The 26,651-nt window shown below is 39.3% G+C and overlaps 1 protein-coding gene across 1 annotated transcript in view; it reads left to right on the plus strand.

Annotated features, from left to right (window-relative positions):
- The first annotated feature begins 832 nt into the window (after positions 1 to 832).
- The window catches only part of LOC140726766 (GRIP and coiled-coil domain-containing protein 2), a 66,647-nt gene continuing 40,828 nt past the window's right edge, over positions 833 to 26,651 (plus strand). Inside the window, exons 1-7 of the mRNA XM_073043565.1 lie at positions 833 to 922; positions 6,580 to 6,636; positions 6,769 to 6,853; positions 13,021 to 13,088; positions 13,582 to 13,686; positions 13,993 to 16,440; positions 22,868 to 22,940. Of these exons, the coding sequence (XP_072899666.1) occupies positions 917 to 922; positions 6,580 to 6,636; positions 6,769 to 6,853; positions 13,021 to 13,088; positions 13,582 to 13,686; positions 13,993 to 16,440; positions 22,868 to 22,940 (2,842 nt within the window). The 5' untranslated portion in view covers positions 833 to 916. The remainder of the gene's footprint in view (positions 923 to 6,579; positions 6,637 to 6,768; positions 6,854 to 13,020; positions 13,089 to 13,581; positions 13,687 to 13,992; positions 16,441 to 22,867; positions 22,941 to 26,651) is intronic.

A 26,651-nucleotide genomic window follows, 5' to 3' on the forward strand; every position in this document is an offset into this window, starting at 1 on the left:
ATCGATTTTGATGTAGCAAACTTCCTTCCTTTTACTTTCTCAGCCTACATTTATGTTATTTGCAGTAGGATCGATATGACTATTGATTTATTTTTGGACAGGATAAATGACATGAAGGGTCTCGGCTGAAATGTCGACTGTTTACTCTTTCCCATAGATGTTGCCTGGCCAGCTCGGTTCTCCCAGCGTTTTGTGTGTGACACGCTGAATAGTCTTTTTTAAGAATGAGGATCACTTTGTAGAATCTGGCAAATGCAGACCGGATCTCTCCAAGAACAAAACATAATCTGAAATTGTTTTAATAATGCATCATGCTCTTTTTAACGTAACAACTTCAAAAAAAATCATGCAAGCTGTACAACTTGTAAAAAGCTGACAGCTCAAAAAGCAATGTATTAAGGAAAAACACGAGGAAATCTGCAGATGCTGGAAATTCAAGCCACACACACAAAATGCTGGTGGAACACAGCTGGCCAGGCAGCATCTATAGGAAGAAGGACTGACGACGTTTCGGGCTGAGACCCTTCGTCAGGCCTGCTGTGTTCCACCAGCATTTTGTGAGTGTTATTGAGGAAAGATGCGATCATGACCTCGGCTTAATCAGGGAAGAAAGTATCATCAGAGCTGTGCATGACAGTATTAACATTTCAGGTTGTGATCAATGACCTTTCACCTGGACTATACCGCAGTACAGTGTTCTGCTGTCGCGTATGAAGCGCAGCGGACGAACAGTCAGCATTCCCCCCTCCACGTGTACAATCACAGCACTGGGCCACGCCCCCGTTGTCATGGTTCTCCTCACTTCCGGTCTCCGCTCCAGGTTTGCGACGTCATCAGGCAGGCTGCCGGAAGAGCCTGAGCTCGGTCCGGGTCCGGGTCCAGGGGCCGAGTGGGGCCGGTACGTGGGCAGAGAACCATGGAGGTGAGTGTGGGGCTCCAGGCTCCGTCACCCTTAATCTGCGACGGTCCGGGCGGCCTTCTGGTGAAAGGGCCATTCAATTGTTTATCAACCAAGAGCATAAGCAAATCGATCACGAATACCGCGGCAAAACCAGCTCTCCGGGCTGCTTTATTATTGGTATTAGATGTGACGTTTCAATGTAGTATGTACTCATTCGGGCTACAGCCAAGGTAGCGAAGATGTAATTTCTAATGGTATCTGCGTCATCTGCGAGCAGGATGTTTGCAAGCACATCCTGGAGGAACTGAAGTGAATCTCAAACACAAGTGATTCTGTAGAGGCTGGATTCTGAATAGCACGCAGATTGTTGGAGGAACTCAGCAAGTCAAGCAGCATCTATGCAGCATATACTTAGGGCCCGAAACGCCGACTGTTTTATTCCCCTCCATAGATGCTCCTGACTTGCTGAGTTCCTCCAACGCTTTGTGTGTATTGCAGAAATTAAGTTATTTGGGAACAGCAATTGCCCCGATATTAAATGTACTCTTTGATGTAGCTGCATCGCGGACAGCAATTTAAATGTTCTATTTAAAGGCTGAAGTTCCTTTTCAACCTTATGAGTGAAGCATTCATACACGTCTATATACGAGCAACAGTGCTTAACTAAAACATCCAACTTGCATAGAAACAGATTTTTACAGTCAGCGAGTAAGGAACATAGATGACTCTTCATTATGACACAAAGTTAAACTCTGGTTGTTGCCTTTTGACATGAAGCTTGCTATGTTTTAGTAATATAATTCTCGATTCATGTTATATTGGAGAATTATATTACTTACAGATAGTTAATGGCATGCCCCTAGAATATACCAACAAATCTTAGTAAACAAGTTAATCAACAAACGCAGCAAATACCAGTTTGTTGTTGACTAAGGAAAGAATATTCTGATCCTGAAAGAATAATGATGTGGGAATTTATTCAAATTATATGTCTGCTTTTCTAACTGTGTAGTCCATCTGAAACATCTTGCTTGTAATATTTGTGGACCCCATTAATACTGCACTGAGTCAGCTAATATTCTGTAACTTGAATCTTAGAATCAGAATTGAACTCATGATTTTTTAAGAGTTTAAAAATTAGCCAAACCATCAATATGGGTGAATATATATCTGAAAAGCATCTAAGTTCCCATTGCTTTTAATCTGTTTAATGTTATTAAAATAAAATGTCATGTGTATGATACTGGAATGGTGTAAAATTTGCTGGAGATACAAGTAAGCAATTTATGCCTCCATTAGCTCTTTCCCACTAGTGGAAGGAAAGAAACAAAGCAAATTTTATCAGTTCCTTGGTTATATACATGCCATCATGTATTTCAAACTTGCCTCAAGAGAGAACATGATATTAAATAGTAAATGAGATGGAGGATAATGCGTAAATAAACTAAAGTGTGATTACAAGTGCACGGGAACAGAAAAGACCGCAGAGAGCGATGGACACAGCCCACTCGATCCCTGACAACACCCTCCCCACCATCGAGCACTGGCACAAGCAGCATCCATCATCAAGAACCACCTCCATCCAGGCCACGCTCTCTCCTGACTAATACCATCAGGCAGGAGGTGAAGAAGCCCTAGGTCCCACACCACCAAATACAAGAATAGTTATTACTCTATGACTTCAGCCACCGCTGTTCTGTGCTGGTTTTATGAGCTACGGACTCACTTTCAAAGACTCTAGACAATTGATGCTCTCAGTATTTTTGCAGCAGAGGTTATCTTTTGCACATTGGTTGTTAGTCTTAAATACAAAGTATGCTGCAGATGCTGGGGTCAAAGCAACACGTACAGCAAGCTGGAGGAACTCAGCAGGTCGGACAGCATCCATGGAAACGAGCAGTCAGTGTTTCGGGCTGAGACCCTTTATCAGGACTGAAGAGGGAGGGGCAGGGGGCAGTAGAGGAGGCCATGTATGGACATATCCATGCCAAGGGGCTGGAGACTACCCAGACGGTATGATGAGGCCAGACTCTGGTTGGAGGAGCAACACCTCATGTACCATCTGGGTAGTCTCCAGCCCCTTGGTATGAACATCGAATTCTCCAACTTCCGGTAATTCCCTCCCTACTAGCCTCCTTCCCACCCTCCCCCCACCTTCTTTATAGGGCCCCTGGCCCCTCCCTCTTCAGTCCTGATGAAGGGTCTCGGCCTGAAACGTTGACTGCTCGTTTCCACGGATGCTGCCCGACCTGCTGAGTTCCTCCAGCCTGTTGTACGGGTTGTTAGTCTTTGTCTGTTTATGTATAGTTTTCTTGTGTTTTTTTTTCCTGTAAATGCCTGTAAGAGAATTAATCTCAGGGTAATATATGGTAACATATCCATACTTTAATAAATTTACTTTGAATTTTAAACATAGTCATCACTAATCATTGATGGAAATATCAATCAACTATTATTTTGGCTTGCAAGTATAGTGGAACTTAAAATATATTAATGTAGCACTTTTAACATTTTTTAGTTAGTAAGCTCTATAAAGAAGGCAGTTTAACTAAAATGCCATGTTTATGAGATGCTTCTCACTGACACTATTACATGGTTTTCAAAGACTACATTATATAGAGGAGTATAGTGTACAGTACTTTTTTGTGTCTGATGCCAAGGCATATTTTGGGACTGTCAGGCCAACTTCAGGATTTGGGGTATACGCTAATGATTGGGCTTTTATCCTGGTCTGGTGAATGCACAAAAATGAACGTGTCCTGGTAAAAGTTTATAAAAGGAATGCTACAGAAGTAGTGTTCAGTTATTTAGTGTTTCAGTAAAATAAAGATTTTAAATAAATAGTATCAAAGTGAAAAATGTTGCAGCCACAAATATATATTTTTTTAAACTGTCATTGTTTTCTTGTTTCATTGAAATCTAATTTACTCAATTGGAATCTTTTAAAATCCATCTGAGAATAGATGTTGTGCAAAAGAGTCCATTGTTAACTCGGGATATTTCCACAAATTTATTCCAAGTGTCCAGTACACACTGAGCCCTATCGGCATTCATGTGGATTTCCAAACCAAATACTGAAAATGGGAACTGCACTTGAAAAGTGTGTTCTCGTGCATTGATTTAGGTCAGAGCATGTCGAAAAAAGAAAAAAATATTTACATATTTAATGAGAATCCAAATCTGTTAGTGTAAGATGGATTACAGTGCCTATAAGAAGCATTCACCCCCCCCCCAAAGTTTTCATGTTTTCTTTTTTTACAACATCTCAGAGGATCTAATTCAGCTTTTTTGATACTAATCAACAGGAAAAGTCATTTGTGTCCCTACAAAGTGATTTAAATTAATTACAAATATAAAACACAAAATAATTGATTGCATGAGTATTCATCCCCTTCAAGTCAGTATTTAGTAGATGCACCATTGGCAGCAATTACAGCCTTGAGTCTCTGTGGCAACATCACTATCAACTTAGCACATCTGGAGACTGCAGTTTTCCCCATTCTTCTTTATAAAACTGCTCAAGCTCTGTCAGATTGCACAGGGATCATGAGTGAACAACCCTTTCAAGTCCAGCCACAAATTCTCAATTGGATTGCCATCTGGACTCTGATTTGGCCACGCAGGACATTGTTGTCTTTAAGCCATTCCTGTGTAGCTTTCGCTTTATGCTTGGGGTCATTGTCTTGCTGGAAAACGAATCTTCTCCCAAGTCACAGTTCTCTTGCAGACTGCATCACGTTTTCCTCCAGGATTTCCCTGTATTCAGTTTACCCTCAACCTTCACAAGCCATCCAGGGCCTGCTGCAGTGAAGCATCCCCACAACATGATGCAGCCTCCACCGTGCTTCACAGTAGGAATTGTGTGTTTTTGATGACGTGTGGTTTTTGGTTTACGCCAAGCATAGCATTTAGACTGATGGCCAAAAAGCTCAATTTTGGTTTCATCAGACCATGGAACCTTCTTCCAGCTAACTTCAGAGTCTCCCACATGTCTTCTGGTAAACTCTAGCTGAGATTTCATGTGAGGTTTTTTTCCCAACAGTGGCTTTCTCTTTGCCACTCTCCCATAAAGCTGCGACTGGTGAAGCACCCAGGCAGCAGTTGTATGCACCGTCTTTCCCATCTCAACCACTGAAGCTTGTGACTCCTCCAGAGTTGTCATAGGTCACTTGCTGGCCCCCTCACTTGCCCCCTTCTTGCATGGTGACTCAGTTTTTAAGGACAACCTGCTCTAGGCAGGTTTACAGCTGTGCCATATTAGTTTTATTTCTTTATGATTGACCTAACTGTACTCCAACGGATATTCAGTGACTTGGAAATTTTCTTGCATCCATCTCCTGACTTGTGCTTTTCAATAACCTTTTCAGGGAGTTGCTCAGAGTATTCTCTTGTCTTTATGGAGTAGTTTTTGCCAGGATACTGACTCACCAGAGGTTAGACTTTCCAGATACAGGTGTATTTTTACTACAATCAATTGAAACACCTTCATTGCACATGGTGATTTCCGTTTAACTAATTATGTGACTTCTAAAACCAATTGGCTACACCAGTGATAATTTGGTGTGTCATATTAAAGGGGGTGAATAGTTATGCAATCAATTCCACATCCCATTCTGATATGTCTATCCATGGCCTCCTCTATTGTCAAAATGAATCCAAACTCAGGTTGGAGGAACAACACCTTATATACCGGCTGGGTAGCCTCCAACCTGATGGCATGAACATTGACTTCTCTAACTTCTGTTAATGCCCCTCCTCCCCTTCTTACCCCATCCCTGACATATTTAGTTGTTTGCCTGTTCTCCATCTCCCTCTGGTGCTCCCCCCCTTTCTTTCTCCTGAGGCCTCCCGTCCCATGATCCTTTCCCTTCTCCAGCTCTGTATCACTCTTGCCAATCACCTTTCCAGCTCTTAGCTTCATCCCACCCCCTCCGGTCTACTCCTATCATTTCGCATTTCCCCCTCCCCCCCTCTACTTTCAAATCTCTTACTATCTTTCCTTTCGGTTAGTCCTGACGAGGGGTCTCGGCCCGAAACGTTGACATCGCTTCTCCCTATAGATGCTGCCTAGCCTGCTGTGTTCTACCAGCATTTTGTGTGTGTTGCAATGAATTATGTTATGTTTCTTTTATTTGTAATTAATTTAGATCACTTTGTAGAGATTTGTTTTCACTTTGACATGAAAGTTTTTTTTCTGTTGTTCAGTGTAAAAAAAAAACCAAATTAAATCCACTGTGATTCGGTGATGGAAAATGATAAAACACAAAAGCTTCTGAAGGGGGTGAATAATTTTTATAGGTACTGTATTTGTTTTCGAATTTAATTGCCACTCTCCGGCTGTCTAAATTAAGATGAAATGCAAGTTTGCCGACTGTATCTGATAAGGTAGTGAAAGTTATTTAAAGAGAATGAAGCATTTTGTAGGATTGAGATTGATTACAGAATGGAAGTTAGAAGTAATTTTCAAATAGTATTTGTATAGATTGAGAATTGCATTATGATAAATGGATTAAGGAGTTTGATTTCAGAGGTTAAATTTTAAATTGTTCTTTCAGCGTTACCCAGCTATTCTTAACAGGTGAGGAAAATGTCAGGAACCGTGTGAATGCTGGTAACATATTTAAAGCAGCACTATCAGTGTTATATGTGTTAAAAGCTCAGTTTATTTTTCTCAACAGGAGAGTGGTGTAGATGGTGCAGCATCACCAGCAACAACTGGAACTGGAAAATCTAAGGTTTGATAAAAGGAAATCTTTTGAACCTTAACCACAGCAGTTTTTCAAAGCTGTTAAGCTTCTATATCTAAATATTCTTTGTAAATAATATTGAAATGCATCAAACTAATCCATGTTCTGTTGTATATGCAGCTGGACACTCTATCAAAGGATGACCTGATAAAATTTGCAAAGAAGCAGGTGGTGCTTCTACAGAAGACAAAGTCAATATGCACTGGTAATATGCTTTTGTGAAAGGATCCGTATCACATCAACATTACTCTTAAACGATGAAAATTACTGTTTTTTGTACTTCCTGAATTGTGAATACCGTCTAGTTAAGGAATTAACTGAAAAAAATAATTTTGTTATTCTTAAAATTGTGTCTTTCTGATTACTTCATGTAACATGGATGCTGTCTTTTCAATAGCATACCTAGCTGCCATGTTGTATGATCGCCCAATCCATATGAGAAACAACAGTTTTGATGCTCTAACCTTGGAAACCTGTCCTTAGTGTAAACTCATTTGCAGAGAAACTGTTGTAAAACTCCAACTCTAAAGTATAACTTTACTGTCCGCATAACAAGTTAGTTTTGGCTATCTATGCCTAAAAGAATCAATGTATGGATTGATTTTTTTTCAAGCTGACTTCAGTCAATTTGCATTTTATCAGGCCCCTTTTAAAATTGTCCCAAAGTACTTCCCAGGAAGAGAGTCATTGACTATGATCATTCATCAAGACATTGATGTATTGCAAAACATAACATGCCAGGAGGTGCAACTAAATCCTTGGGCAAGGAGCTAGTTATAAATAAGATATTTAAAGGAGTTGAGGGAGGCTTAAGTAAGTAGTGCACAACGTGTGCCTAAATGTCAAAAATCAGGAATTGTTATTTGTGGGGTACAAATGGTGAGGTGGCCTTTCAGTGCATAAGATACATTTAGTAAAATGATGAGTCCAAAGGCCATGGCTGTTGGGAAACGAGAAGACTTTAAGTACAGGAAGAAATTAAGGCTTAAGAAATGGAAGCAAGTTTAGTTATGTGACCACTGAAATCTGCTCTGCCATTCAGTAAGATAATGGTTGTTCTATGATGCTTTCTTGCTATGCAACATTATACCTGTTAAAATCTATAATACTCAACTTAATATTTAATTACTGATCATCCACAGTTCTCTTAGTATTGCAAATTCCTGAGATTCACAAACCCCCTAAATCAGAGGTGTCGAACTCAATTGCACATGGGGCCAAAACTCAAAACACACTTTAGGTCGCGGGCCGAACAGGATAAACATTTATTGAACACACTAAAACTAAACATTTTTTGAACGTAAATATAAATAAAAACAGACAGGAATATTATTCCAGAAAAATAAACTAAAACTTTAAATAACTTAAATATTTTGCTCTCCATAAAAATATCTCCTGTCAGTATTGTACAAGTTAGAAATATGAGCATGCTGCAAAAAAACCCTGAAAATATAAATAAAATTTGTGCTTTTCAGCAAAAGTTAAAACAACAACAAATCAAAACACTCAGTTTTCTTTGCTCTTATGCCGTTTTGTCAGAGCTGGATGCTTGGCATCTTTTCTTGGCAATAAGTTCGTTTAGGTTTGGTGTAAGGTTCTGTGTTGTGGAGATTCTCAGGATGGACTGCAGGTGTTCATCAGTGAGACTACTCCTGTGTGATGTTTTGTTAATCTTCATCACTGAGAAAAGCTTCTCACACGGATATGTGCTACCAAACATGCACAAGGTTCGAGCCGCATGTAGACGGAGCTGAGGCATTGCTTCAGGAATGGAGCGAATAAACTGTACGGGCCCTGCAGTGTCGTACTTTGCCTTTAGTGTCCCATTACACTGCAGCTCTATCAGCTCCATCTGAATCTGTACAGGTGCAGTTTCCACGTTGACAGCAAATGGGTTGCGAAGCAGCTCGAAATTAATTTTTTGTGCTTCAAAGTCACCAAAGCGCCGTGCAAACTCAGTGCGAAGTGTGCTCAGTTTATCAACAAAGTGCGCATTTGGGAACATCATTGCGCCGACCTGGTTCAACATTGCTTGGCAACAGGGAAAATGAGGCACGTTGCACTGGTGCATTTGTGTCTCCCATAAGAGCACTTCACTTAAAATGCCTTCACTGCATCATACATGTCAGTGATCATGCGGTCACGTCCCTGGAGCTGAAGGTTTAAGACGCTGAGATGTGTTGTTATGTCAGCCAGAAACGCCAACTCACATTTCCACTTTTCATCCCGCAAAACTGTGGAGTCTTTTCCTTTACTGTCCATGAACTGACAGATTTCCTTGTTGAGCTTAAAAACTCTATTGAGAACTTTTCCCCGACTCAGCCAACGCACCTCTGTATGATAAGGAATGTCGGCAAACTCTGAATCTATTTCCCGCATAAAAGACTGAAATTGTCGGTGATTTAAACCTTTAGCTCGGATAAAGTTTACGGCTTGTGATACAGTGCTCATTACATGTTCTATCTTTAGGACTTTACCACACAGCGTTTCTTGGTGTATGATGCAGTGATATGTTGTTAACTCACCAGTACAGTTCTCCTCCTGCATCTTTACCCGCATCCTTCCCACTAGTCCACTTTTTTCACCGCACATCGCCGGTGCTCCATCTGTTGTAAGTCCAATAAGTTTGTCCCAGGGCAATTTCATGTCGGTTACACTTTGACATACATTTTCAAAAATGTCTTTTCCTGTCATTGTCCCGTGCATCGATTTAATGTTCAGTATTTCCTCTGTAACGCACAAATTGGAGTCCACTCCTCGGATGAAGGTAGCCAGCTGTGCAGTGTCCGTCATATCAGCACTTTCATCCACAGCAAGCGAGTATGCAATAAATGGGTTGCTTCTTTCAATCAACTGTGTTCTTAAATCAGTGGCTATCTCACAAACTATACTCAGCAACCCATCGGTTTTGAAAGACTTTTTTCAGAATCAACTTTTCTCTTCGCCATTGTTAGGGGTTAGCTTTGACTTCAGAATAGCGTTGTATACAACAACAGACGCTTGACGCTGGAATGTTCCCGGGTAGCCTATCGGCAGCTGTTGCGCTGCATTATGGGATCTGTAGTTTGTGTGTTATCAGCGCTTCATATCGCCGGGCCATTAATAATTAAAATAATAGATCTATCTAAAATGATCTCGCGGGCCGGATATGGCCCGCGGGCCTTGTGTTTGACACCTATGCCCTAAATGAAGAAATTGTTCCTCATCTCATCCTTAAATTCTGAAACTCGTATCCTCAATGAATAGTCCTTCGTTCCAAGGTCGCCGACCCAAGGAGTCAACCTCCTAGAATTTACGCTGTCAATTCCTCTGAGAATCTTGTGTTCCAGTGCAATACTTCCCACTCTTCTAAACTCAAGACAGCATATTGAGCATCTGCCCATCCTACTTGATCTTTCCTCATGATATTACCACATCATCCCTGAAATCAGGTGAATCTGCCCCATGTCACTTGAAAAGGTTTCATTCCTGAGGCTGAGAATTTAAAATATCAGGCCCAGGGGAGGATAGAGATGATGATTGAGCAAGAATTGGTCTGTAATATAAAAAGTTTTGGGTACTTGACTTCATGGAGGATAAAAGGCTCGCGAGACATAGAAAAGCCTAATGGTGGCAACAGTAAGAGTTTTATTGATGTTCTAAAATGGGTGGAGCTAGAATTGACAGAAACAAGTATAAGGTTATATCTTAATGCTCTGAATCCCTTCCTGTGATCTTTTACAACTATACTTGCCAAATAAAGATGTAGAGGACCTTCCTTGCTGGTGTGACTTGTACATGACCGCAACAAAGAAGGTGAAGGGCAATAGGATGTCCAGTAGTGCACATCCCAAAATCATTACTAAAGGCTTTAAGAACTAGCAAGGCCCCAACTTCAATTGTCTAGGTTACTAAACCTTTCAAACTTATGAAATGTTTTAAATATAACTTGTATTCATACATTTAAGAAATATTAAACATAAAAGTATATGTTAATACTCTTAAATGGGGCTTCAAAGTTCAAAGTTAAAATTTATTATCGAAGCATGTATGTCATGTACAACCTTGAGATTCATCTTGCAGGCACCCACATAAAGAAACCCAGTAGAATTCACTAAAAAACAAACAAGATTGCCGCATATCCAATTTTCAAGAAAAGGCAAATCACACAAATAGTTTAAAAAAAATAAACTGTAACACTCAGAACATGAACTGCAGATTCCACAAGAGCGAGCCCACTGCTGTGGAGCTTGGTCAACACTGAGGCGAGTGAAGCCTGCCCAGGAGCCCTATGGCTGTAGGGTAACAACTGCTTCCAAACCTGGTGGCGTGGATCCCAAGATTCCTGCATCTCCCACCTGACAGTAGTCGTGAGACTGATCAAATGAAGGCATGTGGTGCTGAATACCTGTTCGTTTTCCTCAACACACACAAAGTGCTGGTGGAACACAGCAGGCCAGGCAGCATCTATAAGGAGAAGCACTGTTGACATTTCGGGCCGAGACCCTTCGTCAGGGGAAGCACTGATGGTGTTCAGCGAAACGGTCTCCCAGTCTGCGTCAGGTCTCACCAATCCGTGGCCTTTTATATATTGGTGAGACCCGACGCAGAGTGGGAGACCGTTTCGCTGAACACCTGCGCTCGGTCCGCCAGAGAAAGCAGGATCTCCCAGTGGCCACACATTTTAATTCCACGTCCCATTCCCATTCTGATATGTCTATCCATGACCTCCTCTACTGTCAAAATGAATCCAAGCTCAGGTTGGAGGAACAACACCTTATATACCGGCTGGGTAGCCTCCAACCAGATGACATGAACATTGACTTCTCTAACTTCCGTTAATGCCCCTCCTCCCCTTCTTACCCCATCCCTGACATATTTAGTTGTTTGCCTGTTCTCCATCTCCCTCTGGTGCTTCCTCCCCTCCCCCTTTCTTTCTCCCGGGCCTCCCATCCCATGATCCTTTCCCTTCTCCAGCTCTGTATCACTTTCGCCAATCACCTTTCCAGCTCTTAGCTTCATCTCACTCCCTTTGGTCTTCTCCTATCATTTTGCATTTCCCCCTCCCCCCACTACTTTCAAATCTCTTACTATCTTTCATTTCAGTTAGTCCTGACGAAGGGTCTCGGCCCGAAACATCGACAGTGCTTCTCCTTATAGATGCTGCCTGGCCTGCTGTGTTCCACCAGCATTTTGTATGTTGGTTGAATTTCCAGCATCTGCAGATTTCCTCGTGTTTGTTTGTTCTCCTCTCTTGGTCTCAGCGATTTTAATGTTGCTCGACATGTTAATCATTGTAGAGTAATGGAACTGACCACGGATTCATCTTCCGCTATCAAGCGTTGATGCAGCGTCCACCCCCAGCAATAGCCATCCCGGCCGCATCTGCACTTTTGAAAGTAGTTTGCCAAATCCCTCAGGAGATCACTAAAATGCCGGAATGTTTTTGTTTCAAAAATACATTATTCAAAGAGAAATTACAGGCTGCACACTGCAGCGATCACAGTTCAGAGGAAGTATATGTACTAGAGTTCCTAGTAGTTTTGTGAGCTGTCAGCAAAACATCGCTGTTGGTCGCTGGTGCAATTTTGCATAAGGAAGATATCTTGCCTATTCTAAAAATAGAAGTAATTATTTATTTTTATTTTTATAATTAGAAGTATTAAACTAAACTGAATTATTAAAGAAGTAGAACAATGCTGGAAGTGAATTGCAGTTGTCTGCTGTTAAAAACCAGGGAAGCTCAACAGTAAAAAGTTTTGCTTTCGATTCCATGTGGACTTCAGCAATGACATCCTGAATCAATATATTTTGGAGTGCAGGCCAGTTTCCTCATTTCAAAGAATGCAGGAATCCTGAATTTTTTTCCAGTTAAATGGGTAAATCTTGCTAATTTTGTTTGCTGGGCCGTGGTGTTTGTGAGAGGCCTAAATATGCTCAGTTTTTCCCTCCCATTTTCTATATGAGGAAATTGCAACTGACCCAATACTACTAAATATATCATCAGTCTATGGACAGAGGTAGTGGTGATGGTAAGGGCAATGGTGGCATTGTGGAAATTGATTTGTCTTTTTGATATTGTTACAATGGAGCACCATGATTATGATTATGGATATAAAGAGATACAAGTTTTTAGGTGTTATTGAATAGTAGGTTCCTTTTTGGTGTATCTGACCAGATCAAACATTTCCTTAGCTCTACCAATTCAATCATCATGACATTACTGATTTCTGACATTTTCAATTCTTGCTAAATAATAATATTTTATTTTAAATAAAGCATTTTGTGTTTCAGTGTTTCTCATCCCATTAATATTTACTTATGGTTCAACCTTCTTGTGATATGTTATTATCTAACTAAGGTCAGTTTACAAATCTTGTATTATTATTTCAGAACTGGAAAATGAAATTGAACGGCTTAAGGCAAAACCATCTATTGAAGCTAATGATGCAGTTATCCAGGTAATGTTTTAAAAGCAAATTATTATATTAACATTCCTGTTTATGGGTTGTTCAAATGCACAGAATTGTAAATTGTGACCTTCAGCAGATTTGATGATTTAATGACATTGCAATAACATAATTTTCAGGGTAATGTAATCACGAACAAGAGAAAATCTGCAGATGCTGGAAATCCAAACAGCACACACGATGCTGGAGGAACTCTGCAGGCCAGGCTGCATCTATGGAAAAAGTCACGGCCCAAAACGTCAACTGGACTTTTTTTTCCATAGATGCTGCCTGGCCTGCTGAGCTCTTCCAGCATTTTGTGTGGGTTGTTTCAGGGTAACGTATCAGCTTTTGTAAATTTTGGATTATGTCACAAGGTTTTGTTTTCATAGTGATCATGAAAGGACTACTAAATTATGTTTTTTGAAACAGACTGTTTTAAAACATTAATTTAAAGTTCATCTGTAGGTTATTGTAAATTGTACTGTTTTGTTTCTTTGAACAGGAACTGACAGCCAGGCTAGATTCGGTACTCTTGGAAAAAGCAGAAGCTCAACAAAGTACGCTGTCACTAAGAAAAGAAAATGAAAAATGCAAAGAAGAATTAAAGGTAGTGATGAGCCAAAGGTTGTGCTCATACAAATTTTGGTATAGTTTAAAATGCTGCATTGTTTATCCTGTTCATCAGTATTTTCATTTTGTTTAGCCTCCACATTTTAACCTCTGGTTTAGATTTTCATTGCTACATGTTTAGTTTGACCTTTGCTCTTTGGTTACCTCAATACATTAGCTACTTTAGCTGAATAATGCACTGAAACGTTTAGCTAAATATAATACTCCTACTGTAGTAAGAGGTGATCAGAACATATGTCCATGACATATGGACAATAATAAAATTATTTTTAATTATTTTAAGGTTGCATTGTCAAAAGAAACGGCACTTCAGGAAGAAATTGAATTATTAAAAAATCAACATATAAACAAAATTGAAGCTTTAGAATCAGCTCAAGCAAAACACAAAGATGAAATAATCACGTTAGAAAATGAACTTCAGGAGTCAAATCTCAAGCACATAACCCACATTGGACAACTTGAGCAACAGCTTGAAGCCTACTCCCTGCAGCAGACTGAAGCAAAGAGGCTGGAAGGAGAATTAAATGAGGTTAAAAAATCTTCTGAGGATCAGATTTTGCAGTTGCAACAGCAATTAGAATCAGTCACCAAAGAAAAGGAGGGAGAATTGAAAAGGTTGGATGATATTAATAGGAACTTTATGTCTGAAAATGAAAATGAAATTAAGAATCTTAAAAACACCCATCAAGAAGAATTGGCACTGTTGAAGCAACAGTTTGAATCTGCTGTCATAAAACACAAGCAGGAACTTAAGACCTTGGAGGAAAATTTAGTAGAGAAGCATTCAAAGAAAGAGAAAAGTCTTGCAAATGAGCTGATGGAGAATGCTAGCAATTATGAGCTTCAGTTGAATCAACTGAAAGATCAGTTAAGAAAAATGACAGAAGAGCAAAAGGAGGTCCAACGTTTGCAACAAGAGCTTCCAAAAGAATCACCTTCTAACTCCAGTGAGCAAGTGACATACCTAGAGAATTGTGTGAAAAAATTAGAATCACAGCATTGTTTAATGCAGAGGGAGCTTGTTTACATGAAAAATGAAAAAGAGAAGGTAGAAGTAGAAGTGCAGCATGCAAAAGAGGAGTTATTTCATGAGCGAGAAGATTGGGAATTTAAGATAAATGAGCTCCAATTATCCAAGGAAGAATATATGACCATGGTCACAAAACTGACAGATGAACTTCATTCTGCTCAAGAGCGTTGTGAAATGGCAGAGACTCAGTATTCCTCTGAAATACAGGTTATAACAGAACAACATAAAAAAGATGTATCAATGTTAAAGCAAACTTTACTTTCTGCAGCTGAAAATGAAAAACAAGAATCTCTTCTTAAGATAGATAATTTGACAAAACAATGCCAAACATTATCGGAAGAGAAACAGGAGGCAGAGAGACAGTACGAAAACTTGCGTAACACCTTGGAAATCCTACAGGCGGAATTGGGAGAATCTGCTTCAAAGATTAGCCATGAGTTTGAGGTTATGAAACTGCAACAGTCTGATGAAATTCATGACCTGCAACAGAAACTCAGGAAAGTTTTTAATGAGAAAGATTCTCTTTTGGAATTAATCAATAAATTGCAGGCTGAAGTAGAAGAGGCTAAGGAACTAAAACAAATTGTAAATAATTTTGAAGAGAAGAATCAAGAATTGGCATCTTTAATTCAGATGAAGGAGGCAATTGTGATGGATTCGAAAGAACATGTGGATAATTTAATGAAAGAGAAGGAGGAACTAATGTCAAGAATTGGAATCTCTGAAAAGTCAATAAACAGGTTGGAACAATCTTTTACACAGGAGCAGGGTAAATGTGCAGAACTCCAACAACAAATAGAAGTACTCAATAAGAACAACTATGAGTTGGAAAAGAGACTGGATGAAACAGCACTACATTTAAAAGAGGCTGTTTCTGAGAAAGATGCTTATTGTCAAAAATTCAGTGACATGGAAAACAGATTAGAAACTATAAAAACTGAGTATTTGGACTCTGAAACAAAAAAAATGGAGGAACTTATTACAAACTTACAAAAGGAAAAGGAATTGTTGCAAAGTGAATTATCTACATTCAGATTACAAAATGAAAACATGGAAACAAATGAAGAAAAACTTCAAGATCTCAGTAAACAACTACAGGCTTTGATTCAAGAAAAGGAAAACTTGGAAATTACAGATAGACTTGAAAAACAGCAATTTTTGAATATTAGGCATGCGATAATTAATATTCTTAAACAAGAAGCTTTTAGTTTTACAAATGATGCAGATGAAATCAATGTAATTGAGGCAATGCAATTACTTGAAAACCATGTGACTAAAATTAGAGAAGAAAAGCAGTCTGCGGCACTGCTGTCTAATGAGCGCATACAGCATTTGCAAGAGGAATTGCAATTACAGAGTGATGCAAATAGAGATCTGCAGGCTGAACTAGGTTGTTTAATCGATGACCTCAAACAGGAGAAAAGTCTTTTGCAAAAGCATCTAGATGAAGCACTGCTTGATAAGGAAGGTTTGCAAAGAGATCTGCTGGAAATGAAAAATCTGAGTGAAAAAAATAATCTTGAGAATGAAGATCTGTTCATTCAGCTTCGGAATGTTACAGAGAAGCTTGAGAACATGGAAACACTAAAGCAAGTACAGGATGAGAAAACGGAACAAGAAGCTGCAGAGAAACTGAAGTGTCAATTGGACGAAAAAGAATCTGAGCTGTCAAAATGCAAAGAGGAGCTTGAAACATTGAAGGTAATAACATGAAAATTTTAAACATTGAATATGTCTAAGTAAATAATTGGGGGGGCAAAGAATTTGAAATTTTTTGTTTGAAAATCTTTCTCTTGAAGGCGTAGATTCAAATCTAAGCTGAGCTTCCAACACAGATTACATAGAGTACAGCACAGAAACAGGCCCTTTAGTCCATCTAATCAGTGCTGAACCATTTCAACTGCCTACTGCCATCAACCTGTACCGCAACCATAGCCCTCCATACTCATCCACATACCTATCCAAACTTCTTGTAGACATTGAAGTTGAGCTTGCATGCACCTCTTGTGCTAGCAGCTCATTTCACACTCTCACAACCCATGAGTGAAGAACTTTCCCCTCGTGTTCCCTTTACATTTTTTTACCTTTCACCCTTATCTCATGACCTCTGGTTGGAGTCCCACCCAACCTCAGTGGAAAAAGCCTGCTTGCATTTACCCTATCTACAACCACGTGTTGGTGCGTGGCCAAGTGGTTAAAGCGTTCGTCTAGTGATCTGAAGGTCGCTAGTTCAAGCCTTAGCTGAGGCTTGTGTGTGTGTCCTTGGGCAAGGCACTTAACCACACATTGCTCTGCGACGACATGGGTCCTAATGCCCTTCCCTTGGACAACATCGGTGGCTTGGGCAACTGCCGGTCTTCCATAAAAAAAAAACCTTGCCCAGGCTCACGCTCTGGAAACATTCCAAGGTGCATGGTCTATCGAGACTATATACCTACATACCCCTCATCATTTCATATACCTCTGACTTGCTGATTCGGTTATCACCCAGATCATTGAGAGAGATGATGAACAAGTGGACTTAGCACCAATCCCTGTGGCACTCCACTACTCAGACAACCATCAACTACCACTCTCGAGCTTCTCCCGCAACGTGTAATCCAATTTACTACCTCATCTTGACTGCCAAGCAACTGACTCTTCTTGACCAACCTCCCGCGCAGGACCTTGTCAAACGCCTTACTGAAATCCATGTATGCAACATCCACTGTTTTGCCTTCATCAACTTTCCTGGTAACTTCCTCAAAAAAAAACTCTACTCTTGTCAGGCTTCCAGCTGGGTACAGGTATCAATTTTAATCAGTGTTTCAATGACAAATTATGCCATCTTCGTCAGGGATGATGCTTGGGCACATCTAGTCCGGTGGTATATATACCCCTCTCATCCGTCCTATCCAGTCAGATTTCCACTGTCCCACCTTGTTTACAATCAAATTCCAGTTCTTAGAGCAAGACCTTCATCTTTGTTAAAATTATTTTTCTGTAGTTAATTTCAGTGGCTTCCTTCACCAAATGGTCCCAAAATCCATTGGCAAGGCACAGTAGTTTTGTGCTGTTGAAATCAATCCTGTGGCCATTGTAAATACAAAGTTCTGCTACCGCCAATTTCTCCAGGTAACTGAGACGGATACACCTCCTGTCCTCCTTGATGCAGGCTTCCACTGTGTGCCCCGTCTGGCTGATAAACACTGCTCTGCAGTCGCAGCATCACAGCACCCACATCAAGGAGCAAGGAAGGTATATCCATTTGGGTTGCCTGGAAAAATAAGCGGTAGCCAAACATTGCAGTTGTAATGGTCATAGGATTGACTTCGACACAAAACCACTGTGCCGCCCCAGTGGCTTTTGAGACCACCTGATGAAGGAAGCCATTGAAATAAAACCAGAGGAAAATAAGTTTAACAAGGACAAAGATCTTACATAAGTAAGAACTAGTGGAATTTGGTTGTAAACAAGATGGGCCAGCGGAAACCTAATTGGTTAGTCCTCATCCAATCAAAAGGGACGGATGATGGGGGTATATATACCACTGGACTAGACATACCTATGCATCATCCCTGATGAAGATGACAGAATTTGTCATCAAAACGTCTGTTAAAATCAACACCTGTACCTAGCTGGATGACTGAGAAGAATTTATTCATCTATAAGATTGGTTAGACATGAACTACCACGTACAAAGCCATGCTGACTATCCTTAATCAGTCCCTGTCTATCCAAATACTTATATATCCGCTCCCTCAGAATACCTTCCAATCACTTTCCCACTGCTGATGTCAGGCTCACTGGCCAATAATTTCCTGGTTTATTTTTAGTGTCTTTCTTGAACAGCAGAACAACTTTGTTAAAAGTTAGTCTGTCCTGAGCCTTGTAGGCTCATCAGGCTGGTGCTTATGCTGGTTTCTGTGACGTGAAGCAACTGAGAGTACAAGACTCCGTTCCTCCCCCCCCCAGATAGGATGTCAATCACGAGATTAACCCCCAGCATTTTGCCGGTACCAATTTTCAGCTGGGTGGACTGGAGCAACAAGTGGTTGCTCTTGGTCAAGGACACAGCATGCTACCTCGGCTGGGGCTTAAACTCACAACCTTCAGATCACTAGTCTAATGCCTTAACCACTTGGCCACGTGCCACACGGAACAACTTTGGTTATCTCCAATCTTCTGGCACTTTACCTGTCACTAAGGATTTAAATATCTCTGCAAAGGCCACAAAAATTTTGGCACTTGCCTCTCATGGGGCCCTGGGGATTAATCCACCCTAATTTGCCTCAGGACAGTAAAAACCACCTCCTCTGTAATCTGTGTAGGGTTCATGTTTGTTGCCACTTTGCCTCACTTCTGTAGATTCTGTGTCTGCCTCCTGTGTAACTATAGATGTAAAAAAAAATTATTTAAGATCTTCCACCATCTGTTTTGGCTCCATACATGGATTACCATTCTGATCTTCCAGAAGACCAATTTTGTCTCTTGCACTCTTTTTGCTCTTAACATATCTGTAGAATCCCTTGAGATTCTTCTTCACCTAGGGCAACCTCATGCCTCCTTTTAGCTGATTTCTTTCTTAAGTGTCCTGTTGCATTTCTTGTACTCCATAAACACCTCATTTGTTCCTACTTGCCTATACCTGCCATATACCTCCTTTTTGTTTCTTAATCAGCACCTCAATATCTCTTGAAAACCAAGGTTCCCTAACCTGCTATCTTCACCTTTTGTTATGATAGGGCACATACAAGACTTGTACGCTCAAAATTTCACCTTTTGAATGCCCCCACTCATCAAGTACACTTTCGCCAGAAAACATTCTGTCTCAATCCACATTTGCCAATTTTTCTGATGCCATCAAAATTGACCTTTCTCCAGTTTAGAATCTTAACCCGTGGACCAGACCTATCTCTTTGCATACTTACTTTGAAATTAGTGGCATTATGATCACTAGATGCAAAGTGTTCCCCTACACAAGCTTCTGTCCCCTGCCCTGTCTCATTCCCTAGTAGCAGATCAAATACCGTACACTCTTTGGTTGGGACTTGACAAGCTCTATCCCATCTAGTCCTTTTACAGTATGGGATTCCCAGTCAATATGTGGAAAATTTAAATCGCCTACTATAACAGCCTTGCGTTTTTTGTAACAGTCTGCAATCTTTCTGCTAATTTGTTCCTCTGAATCCCACTGATTGTTGGGTGGTCTGTAATACATTAAAGTGGTCATACCTTTCTTATTTCTCAGTTCCTCTCATATCGCTTCACTAGATGAGTTCTTCAGTCTGTCCTGACTGAGCATTGCCATGACATTTTCCCTGACTTGTAATGCCACCCGTCCTCCTTCAATCCCTCCTGCTGTGTCACGTCTAAAACAATGGAATATTGAGGCTACGCCCACACTACACCGGATAAATCCATAACCGAAGCTTCCTCTCTTTGTTTTTACCCTCCGTCCTCACTAAAACAGCATTTTCATCCCCTGAAACTGCATCTTTTCAGAAACGCTGTCCAGGGTGTGTAATTTTGAAAACGCCACTTGGGCAGATCAATGTGGACGGGGTAACCAGAGAAATCTGAAAATGCTATCAGACGGCAACAGGCTATTTCATTGTTTTCTTGAACGCAACCTAACAGTTTCAGAACAGATGGCAACGAGACTGAAGCCAGAAGAGTTAGTAATGTACTCACCAAATACTTTGACCCATAACTTACTGAATAAATAAGTATACTCACTTTTCCCTGTTTTCTGTCCTTGCTCATGTGAAGGTGGTTTACCTATTTATGCAACTACTTCTCTGACAATAGATGTATAACAGCCTAATGTAACATTGTATGGAAATACAAAATAATACTGATGCAGACATGTTTTACACATTTAACAAGGTGCTTTATTAATGCAATAGTGTTCGTCGTCAGCCGGTTCATACTATCCATGAACTCCCTGTCAGTTGCCTCCATACGCTCCATTATTTGTTTTTTTTAACTTTTAAGTTCCCTTGCGCGAAAGCCAACAGCTGTCCGCCTTTCTAGTCTGTAACTGCACAAACGCACACTTTCACAGCGAGATTCAACACCAAACATTGCTTGTTTTTGGTAGATATGTCCTACGCATGCGCAGTAGGAGGAGATTCGCCAAAATATCTGTTTCAATGTGGACAGAGATATTTTTTAAAACGCCTAGTGTGGACACCTATCATTTTTATGCAAAACCGGCATTTTCAAAATTATCCGGTCTAGTGTGGGTGTAGCCTGAGTAGCCTGTCCTGCCCCTCCTTCAGCCAAATCTCACTAATTGCTACAATGACATAATTCCAAGTGTTGATCCATATCTGCCTTTACTATGATTCTTCTTGCATTGAAATGTATGCAACTCTGACATCAGTCACACCATGCTCAACCTTTTGGTTCCTGACTTTGTCTGAGGTCCTAGGTTATATCTGATAATCCAGATATAAAATATTCCTTTGCATTTCAAACACTAGGGTGCCATTACTAAAAAAAAAAATCTGATTTCTCTTTTTTTTCATTTTTCAAGGCATAAATTTGATAGTGCATCAAATATATTTGAAATTAGTGAAATTGGCTTGGGATATCATCATGTATAGTTATTAAAAAATAACAATGTTTTCAAATTTAGAACATTTTAATGAAGATCTTTCTAATGTTATGAGATATGCTGGGTGATTGCCAGGGTGAAAACCCATCCATAATTGGATGAAGGAATGAGGCAATTGAGAGGTACCTTGCCAGTGACCTACTCCTGCGGCCACAGTATACAGTACATGTGTAGTTGGTCCAGTTGAAATTTTCAGTGACAAAACGTTCCTTATCAGAGGGAGTTTGCTAATTGTATTTGCTATTAGCTATTGTTCCTCTGTTGACCAGATCTTGTATCATGTAGATTTGGAGAGTTGGTAACAAATATTATGAAATTAACAAGAAGCATCCCTTTGTGTGGCCTTATCATGGATGGAAGATTATTGATGAAGTTGGTGAAGATGACATTTCCTGAGGAACTCGTTGCAGTGGTATAACTTTATTTTAAAAAAGCTGCAGATGCTGGAAATCTGAAATAAACACACAAGATGTTCCAGAAGGTCTTCAGGCCTAAAATTTTTACACTTGCTTTACTCCCAAGTACAGTACGCTGCCTGACCTGAATGCTTGCAGCATCTTCTTTTTGTTCATGCAGTGATTTTTATGGGATTGGGTTGATTTATTGTCCAGCAATTATATCCATTTTCCTCTTTTCTCTTCGTATTACTCCAAATATTATTTTGAATTTTTCCTTCATTCCCATTGACTTCAGTTTCATCAGGTGTCTTTGATAACATACTTGGATTCCAGAAGGTCATTTAATCTTGAATTAAAAAGCTAGTATCCACAGTGGTCACGAAACATATCAGATTCACTGATGTTCTTCAAGGTAGGAAATCGCCTACCTTTTTTGATTTGATCTACATGTGAGTCCTGATCAATGCCAATTTAGTTGATCGAAGGTTACTGTCTGGTCTAGAAAGCAATTCAGTTGCATTAAATTGCCATGTTACTGACAGGTCATGGCAGCAGACAACATTCCAACTATGGTGTTGAAGAATTTTGCCGGAGGGCTTACATACCTTTTTAGATTTGACACCTTTTTTAGTGCTTTATCTTAGTTTTTTGGGAGTCTTTTTCCAGCCTTGTCTTTTCTGTATAGCATGCTAAGTTTTGTCAAATTACTGAATTCCTTTGAACTACAGGGTTGTCATGAAGAGATCTTTGATATAATATAGGTTTAACCAGAAAAATCACTCAAGACATGTATGTCTTAAAACCAATTCTCTTTGGATCTGTGGTGGGTGAAATGAGAAATTAGTCCAGATGTTATCATTGAGTGTGAACTAAAAAGTTCATAGATGATTCACATCAGTGGAATGATACCTTAATTCTGTTTGAGGTCAAGTACTAGTAACTGACATTCTACGGATGGAAAAATCTTTTTGATTTTTCAAATCATATTTGAATCTTGAGCAAATTTTTGCAGAAGAAAATCCATAGCACCAGCTTTTCGATTAAAAAAAACTATATTTTGCCTTGTTTCAAAAAATGTTATCATGCAAACAAACCGCAATTTGAGGGTAACGTTTTTTCTTTAATACAGGATTTGATGTTGAAAATCTCCAGTGAAGAAAACACCTTAAAAAACACAATTGTGGAAATGAATGAGAAAGTTGGTATGTTTTCATTTTAGTGCTGGTTCATTGTCATTGAAATTTTAGGATGCATGTATCCAATTTAAAATTTTATTTCAAATATTAAATTTGGAATAAAAGCAACAAATATATTTGATTTTATTTTGTCCTACTAGCTCAGGCATTTTTTTGTAGTAATTGATCGGGGCATATAGATATGTAATGCTGTTTTAAGTAGTGTTTTATTTTTATGTGATTTTTAAGTAGAATCCTTCTGAAAATTAAGTGAAATTTAGGCTTTTTGTAAGACAGCATAAAGCTTGCATAGCAGTTTTTATGCTTTTTACTTATTTTAAGACAATCTTTTAAATGTAAGCATGAGTTATTTCTGGGAGAGATACAAAGTGGGCATCTGTAAATGACAATAAATCATCAGATGAAAAGTCATCAACCAGAAATATTAATTCTGTTCATTTGTCTTCGATAGGGCAGGTAGCAAGTGTGTTTTCAGCATTTTCTGTTTTTGTTTCAGTTTGCAAATACTTTCCTTTCATACTAAAGCTTTTACAGTGAGCTTTGTAGGTTACTATTCTGTCTGGCAAAATGGTCTGAGGTTTTGATAGCTTGTCTGTATGATAGCTGAGCTCTTAAGGATTGCAATAGCTGTCCAGTCATTTATGACAAGCTATATAAATTTTGCAACAGTAGCAAAATACTCCTACTGTGATGTAATTTTGACATTTGATTGCTTTCATTGGTTGTCAGCTTCAGTTCCTGCAGCACTCATGGTTAAAAGTAATTTAATACTTTGTGTTTTAAAAGTGAAGAATGAGTTCAATGTGCAAACAATAAAGGTATGTTTACAATCTATAATATTGACATTATACAGTTGGTCTACAAGTAGGCACATAACACAGATCAGTAAACTTTGTTAACATCTCAAATATTTAATCTTTCTCCTGCTCAGCTCCACAATCCGTGTCTGTAAATTTTCAGATTTCATCTTTGTTAAGCCAACTATTCCTGAATGTTTTTCTTGTATGCTACATATTTTGTATTTCAGTGGCATTATTGTCATTTTAATAGCTATTTATTCACCAATGTTTTTGCTGATTTGCACAGCTTGCCCGTTTTTGTTTGTTGCTTTCTTATGGCAAAAGAAAATAGAATAGAAAGGTTAGTTGGTTCATCAAGCACATGTCAACTCTTATAGTCTCCTACAACTGATTCTGTCTCAAATGCCCAGTAATGCCATCTTAATTTCCCTTATCACCTATATAAATGGAATAAATTAAAATGAACCTACCAGCCTGTATGTCATGTCATATGGGAGGAAAGTGGGATGAGCAGATGGAACAAAAATGATTATAGGTAGGACATGAAAATTCCAAACAGACAATACTTCAGATTAGAATTGAATCTAAGTTTCTGGAAGTGGGAAGCACCAGCACTGCCCTTTACAATACAGAGCTGCCCTGTACCCCAGGATTTCAAATGTTAATTTCAAAATTATCTGCAGAGATTTTGAACCTCTGTGTGGAGCTGCCCCACATTTGAAACTTCTTTGTAGTACAGTCTCTCCTGCTCTTTTGTGGCTCCCAATTTAGACCTATATAAATTGAATCTAACGCTGCTATCAGTGAATTTCGAGCTTCAGGTTCTAAGTTATCACTTTTTTAAATTCTGAAGTGATGCATACCCCTCTAGCAAATCTCATTTGTATTCAGGCTTCCAATCCTTAAAGTATACATTCAGGCCTTTACAGAAGAAAAAATTGCCCAACTGCAATTATAAACTGGTGTTTATAATCTTGTCCTAAACTGAAGTAAGTTTGGTAAAATTTGAGATTATTGTTTTCTTAAAGGTGGTTGTAGGCTTGATATTTTAAAATCCTAGTGATGATAGACAAAATACTAATTTTTAAAGAAGTTGATAACATCCTGGCTTATTTATAAAATTTGTATTTTACTGTGAAATTTCAAAGGCCAAATATTTTTATGGATTACTAATATTGAAAACTCTTTTAACCTATCTATAAAGGCAGTGGTTCATGTATTATATGTATTAGATAAATAGACTAATTCTATTATCAGCCTTGGACTTGGGTTATTTATCTTAAAATTTTCTTTCAGTTTGTTTTTGTATCTTTTTTTGTTTCCCTTGTCTTCCCCATTTGTCGCCTGGTCCTAAACATCTATCTAGTATATGAAAAGTTTTGAAATACCCTTCATTACCTTGTATTGGCAGTTAATTATTGATAAATATACCTGAAGAATTGTAAAAGCATTCAATCAGTGTTTAAGATACTCAGCAAGGTCACAATACCTATAAAAAGTATTCGCCCTCCTTGAAGTTTTCATGTTTTATTATTTTACAACTTTGAATCATCATGGATTTAATTTGGTTTTTTTGACACCGATCAACAAAAAAGACTCTTGTGTCAAAGTGAAAACAAATTTCAGCTAATGGGTCTAAATTTATTACAGTTATTAGACACAAAATAATTGATTGCATAATTACTCACCAACCTCAAGTCAGTATTTAGTAAATGCATTTTTGGCTGCAATTACAGCCTTGAGTCTGGGTGGATGGGTCTCTATCAGCTTTGCACATCTGGACACTACAATTTTCCCCCATTCTTCTTAACAAAACTGCTCAAGCTCTGTCAGATTGCATGGTGATCGTGAGTGAACAGCTCTTTTCAAGTCCAGCCACAAATTCTCAGTTGGATTGAAGTTTGGACTCTGACTTGGCCACTCCAGAACATTAATTAACTTTCTTGTTTTTAAGCCATTCCTGTTTAACTTTGGCTTTGTGCTTGGGGTCATTGTCTGACTGGGAGACAGATGTTCTTCCAAGTCGCAGTTCTCTTGAAGACTGCATCAGGTTTTCCTCCAGGATTTCCCCATATTTTTGTGCATTCATTTTACCCTTGACCTTCACAAGCCTTCCAGGGCCTACTGCAGTGGAAATAATCCCACAGCATGATGCAGTCACCCCCATGCTTCATGATAGGGATGGCGTGTTTTTGGTGATGTGTAGTGTTTGGCTTACATCAAACATAGTGTTTAGTCTGATGGCCAACAGCACAATTTTGGTTTCATCAGACCATTGAACCTTCTTCTAGCAGACTTCAGAGTTTCCCACATGCCTCCTGGCAAACTCTAGCTGAGATTTCATGTGAGTTTTTTTCAACAGTGGCTTTCTCTTTGCCACTCTCCCATAAAGCTGTGACTGGTGAAGCACCCAGACAACAGTTGCTATGTGCATAGTCTCTCCCATCTCAGCTCCTCCAGATTTGTCATGAGTCTCTTGATGGCCTCCCTCACTAGTTCCCTTCTTGCATGGTTACTCAGTTTTTTGAGGATGGCCTGCTCGAAGCAGATCTACAGCTGTGCCATATTCTTTCCATTTCTTTATTATTGACTTAACTGTATTCCAAAGGATATTCAATGACTTGGAAGTTTTCTTGTATCCATCTCCTGACTTGTGCTCTTTGATAAAGTTTTTCACAGAATTTCTTGATGTGTTCTTTTGTCCTCCTGGTGTAGTTTTTGCCAGGATAGTGACTCACCAGCAGTTGGACCTTCCAGATACAGGAGTATTTTTACTACAGTCAATTGAAATGCCTTGACTGCGCAGAGGTCTCCAAAAAAAATCTCCATTTAACTAATAATGTGACTTTAAAACCACTTGGTTGCACCAATGATGATTTAGTGTCATATTAAAGGGGGTGAATACCTATGCAATCAA

The sequence above is a fragment of the Hemitrygon akajei genome, chromosome 4 (assembly GCF_048418815.1).
Source record: "Hemitrygon akajei chromosome 4, sHemAka1.3, whole genome shotgun sequence".
NCBI lineage: Eukaryota > Metazoa > Chordata > Chondrichthyes > Myliobatiformes > Dasyatidae > Hemitrygon > Hemitrygon akajei.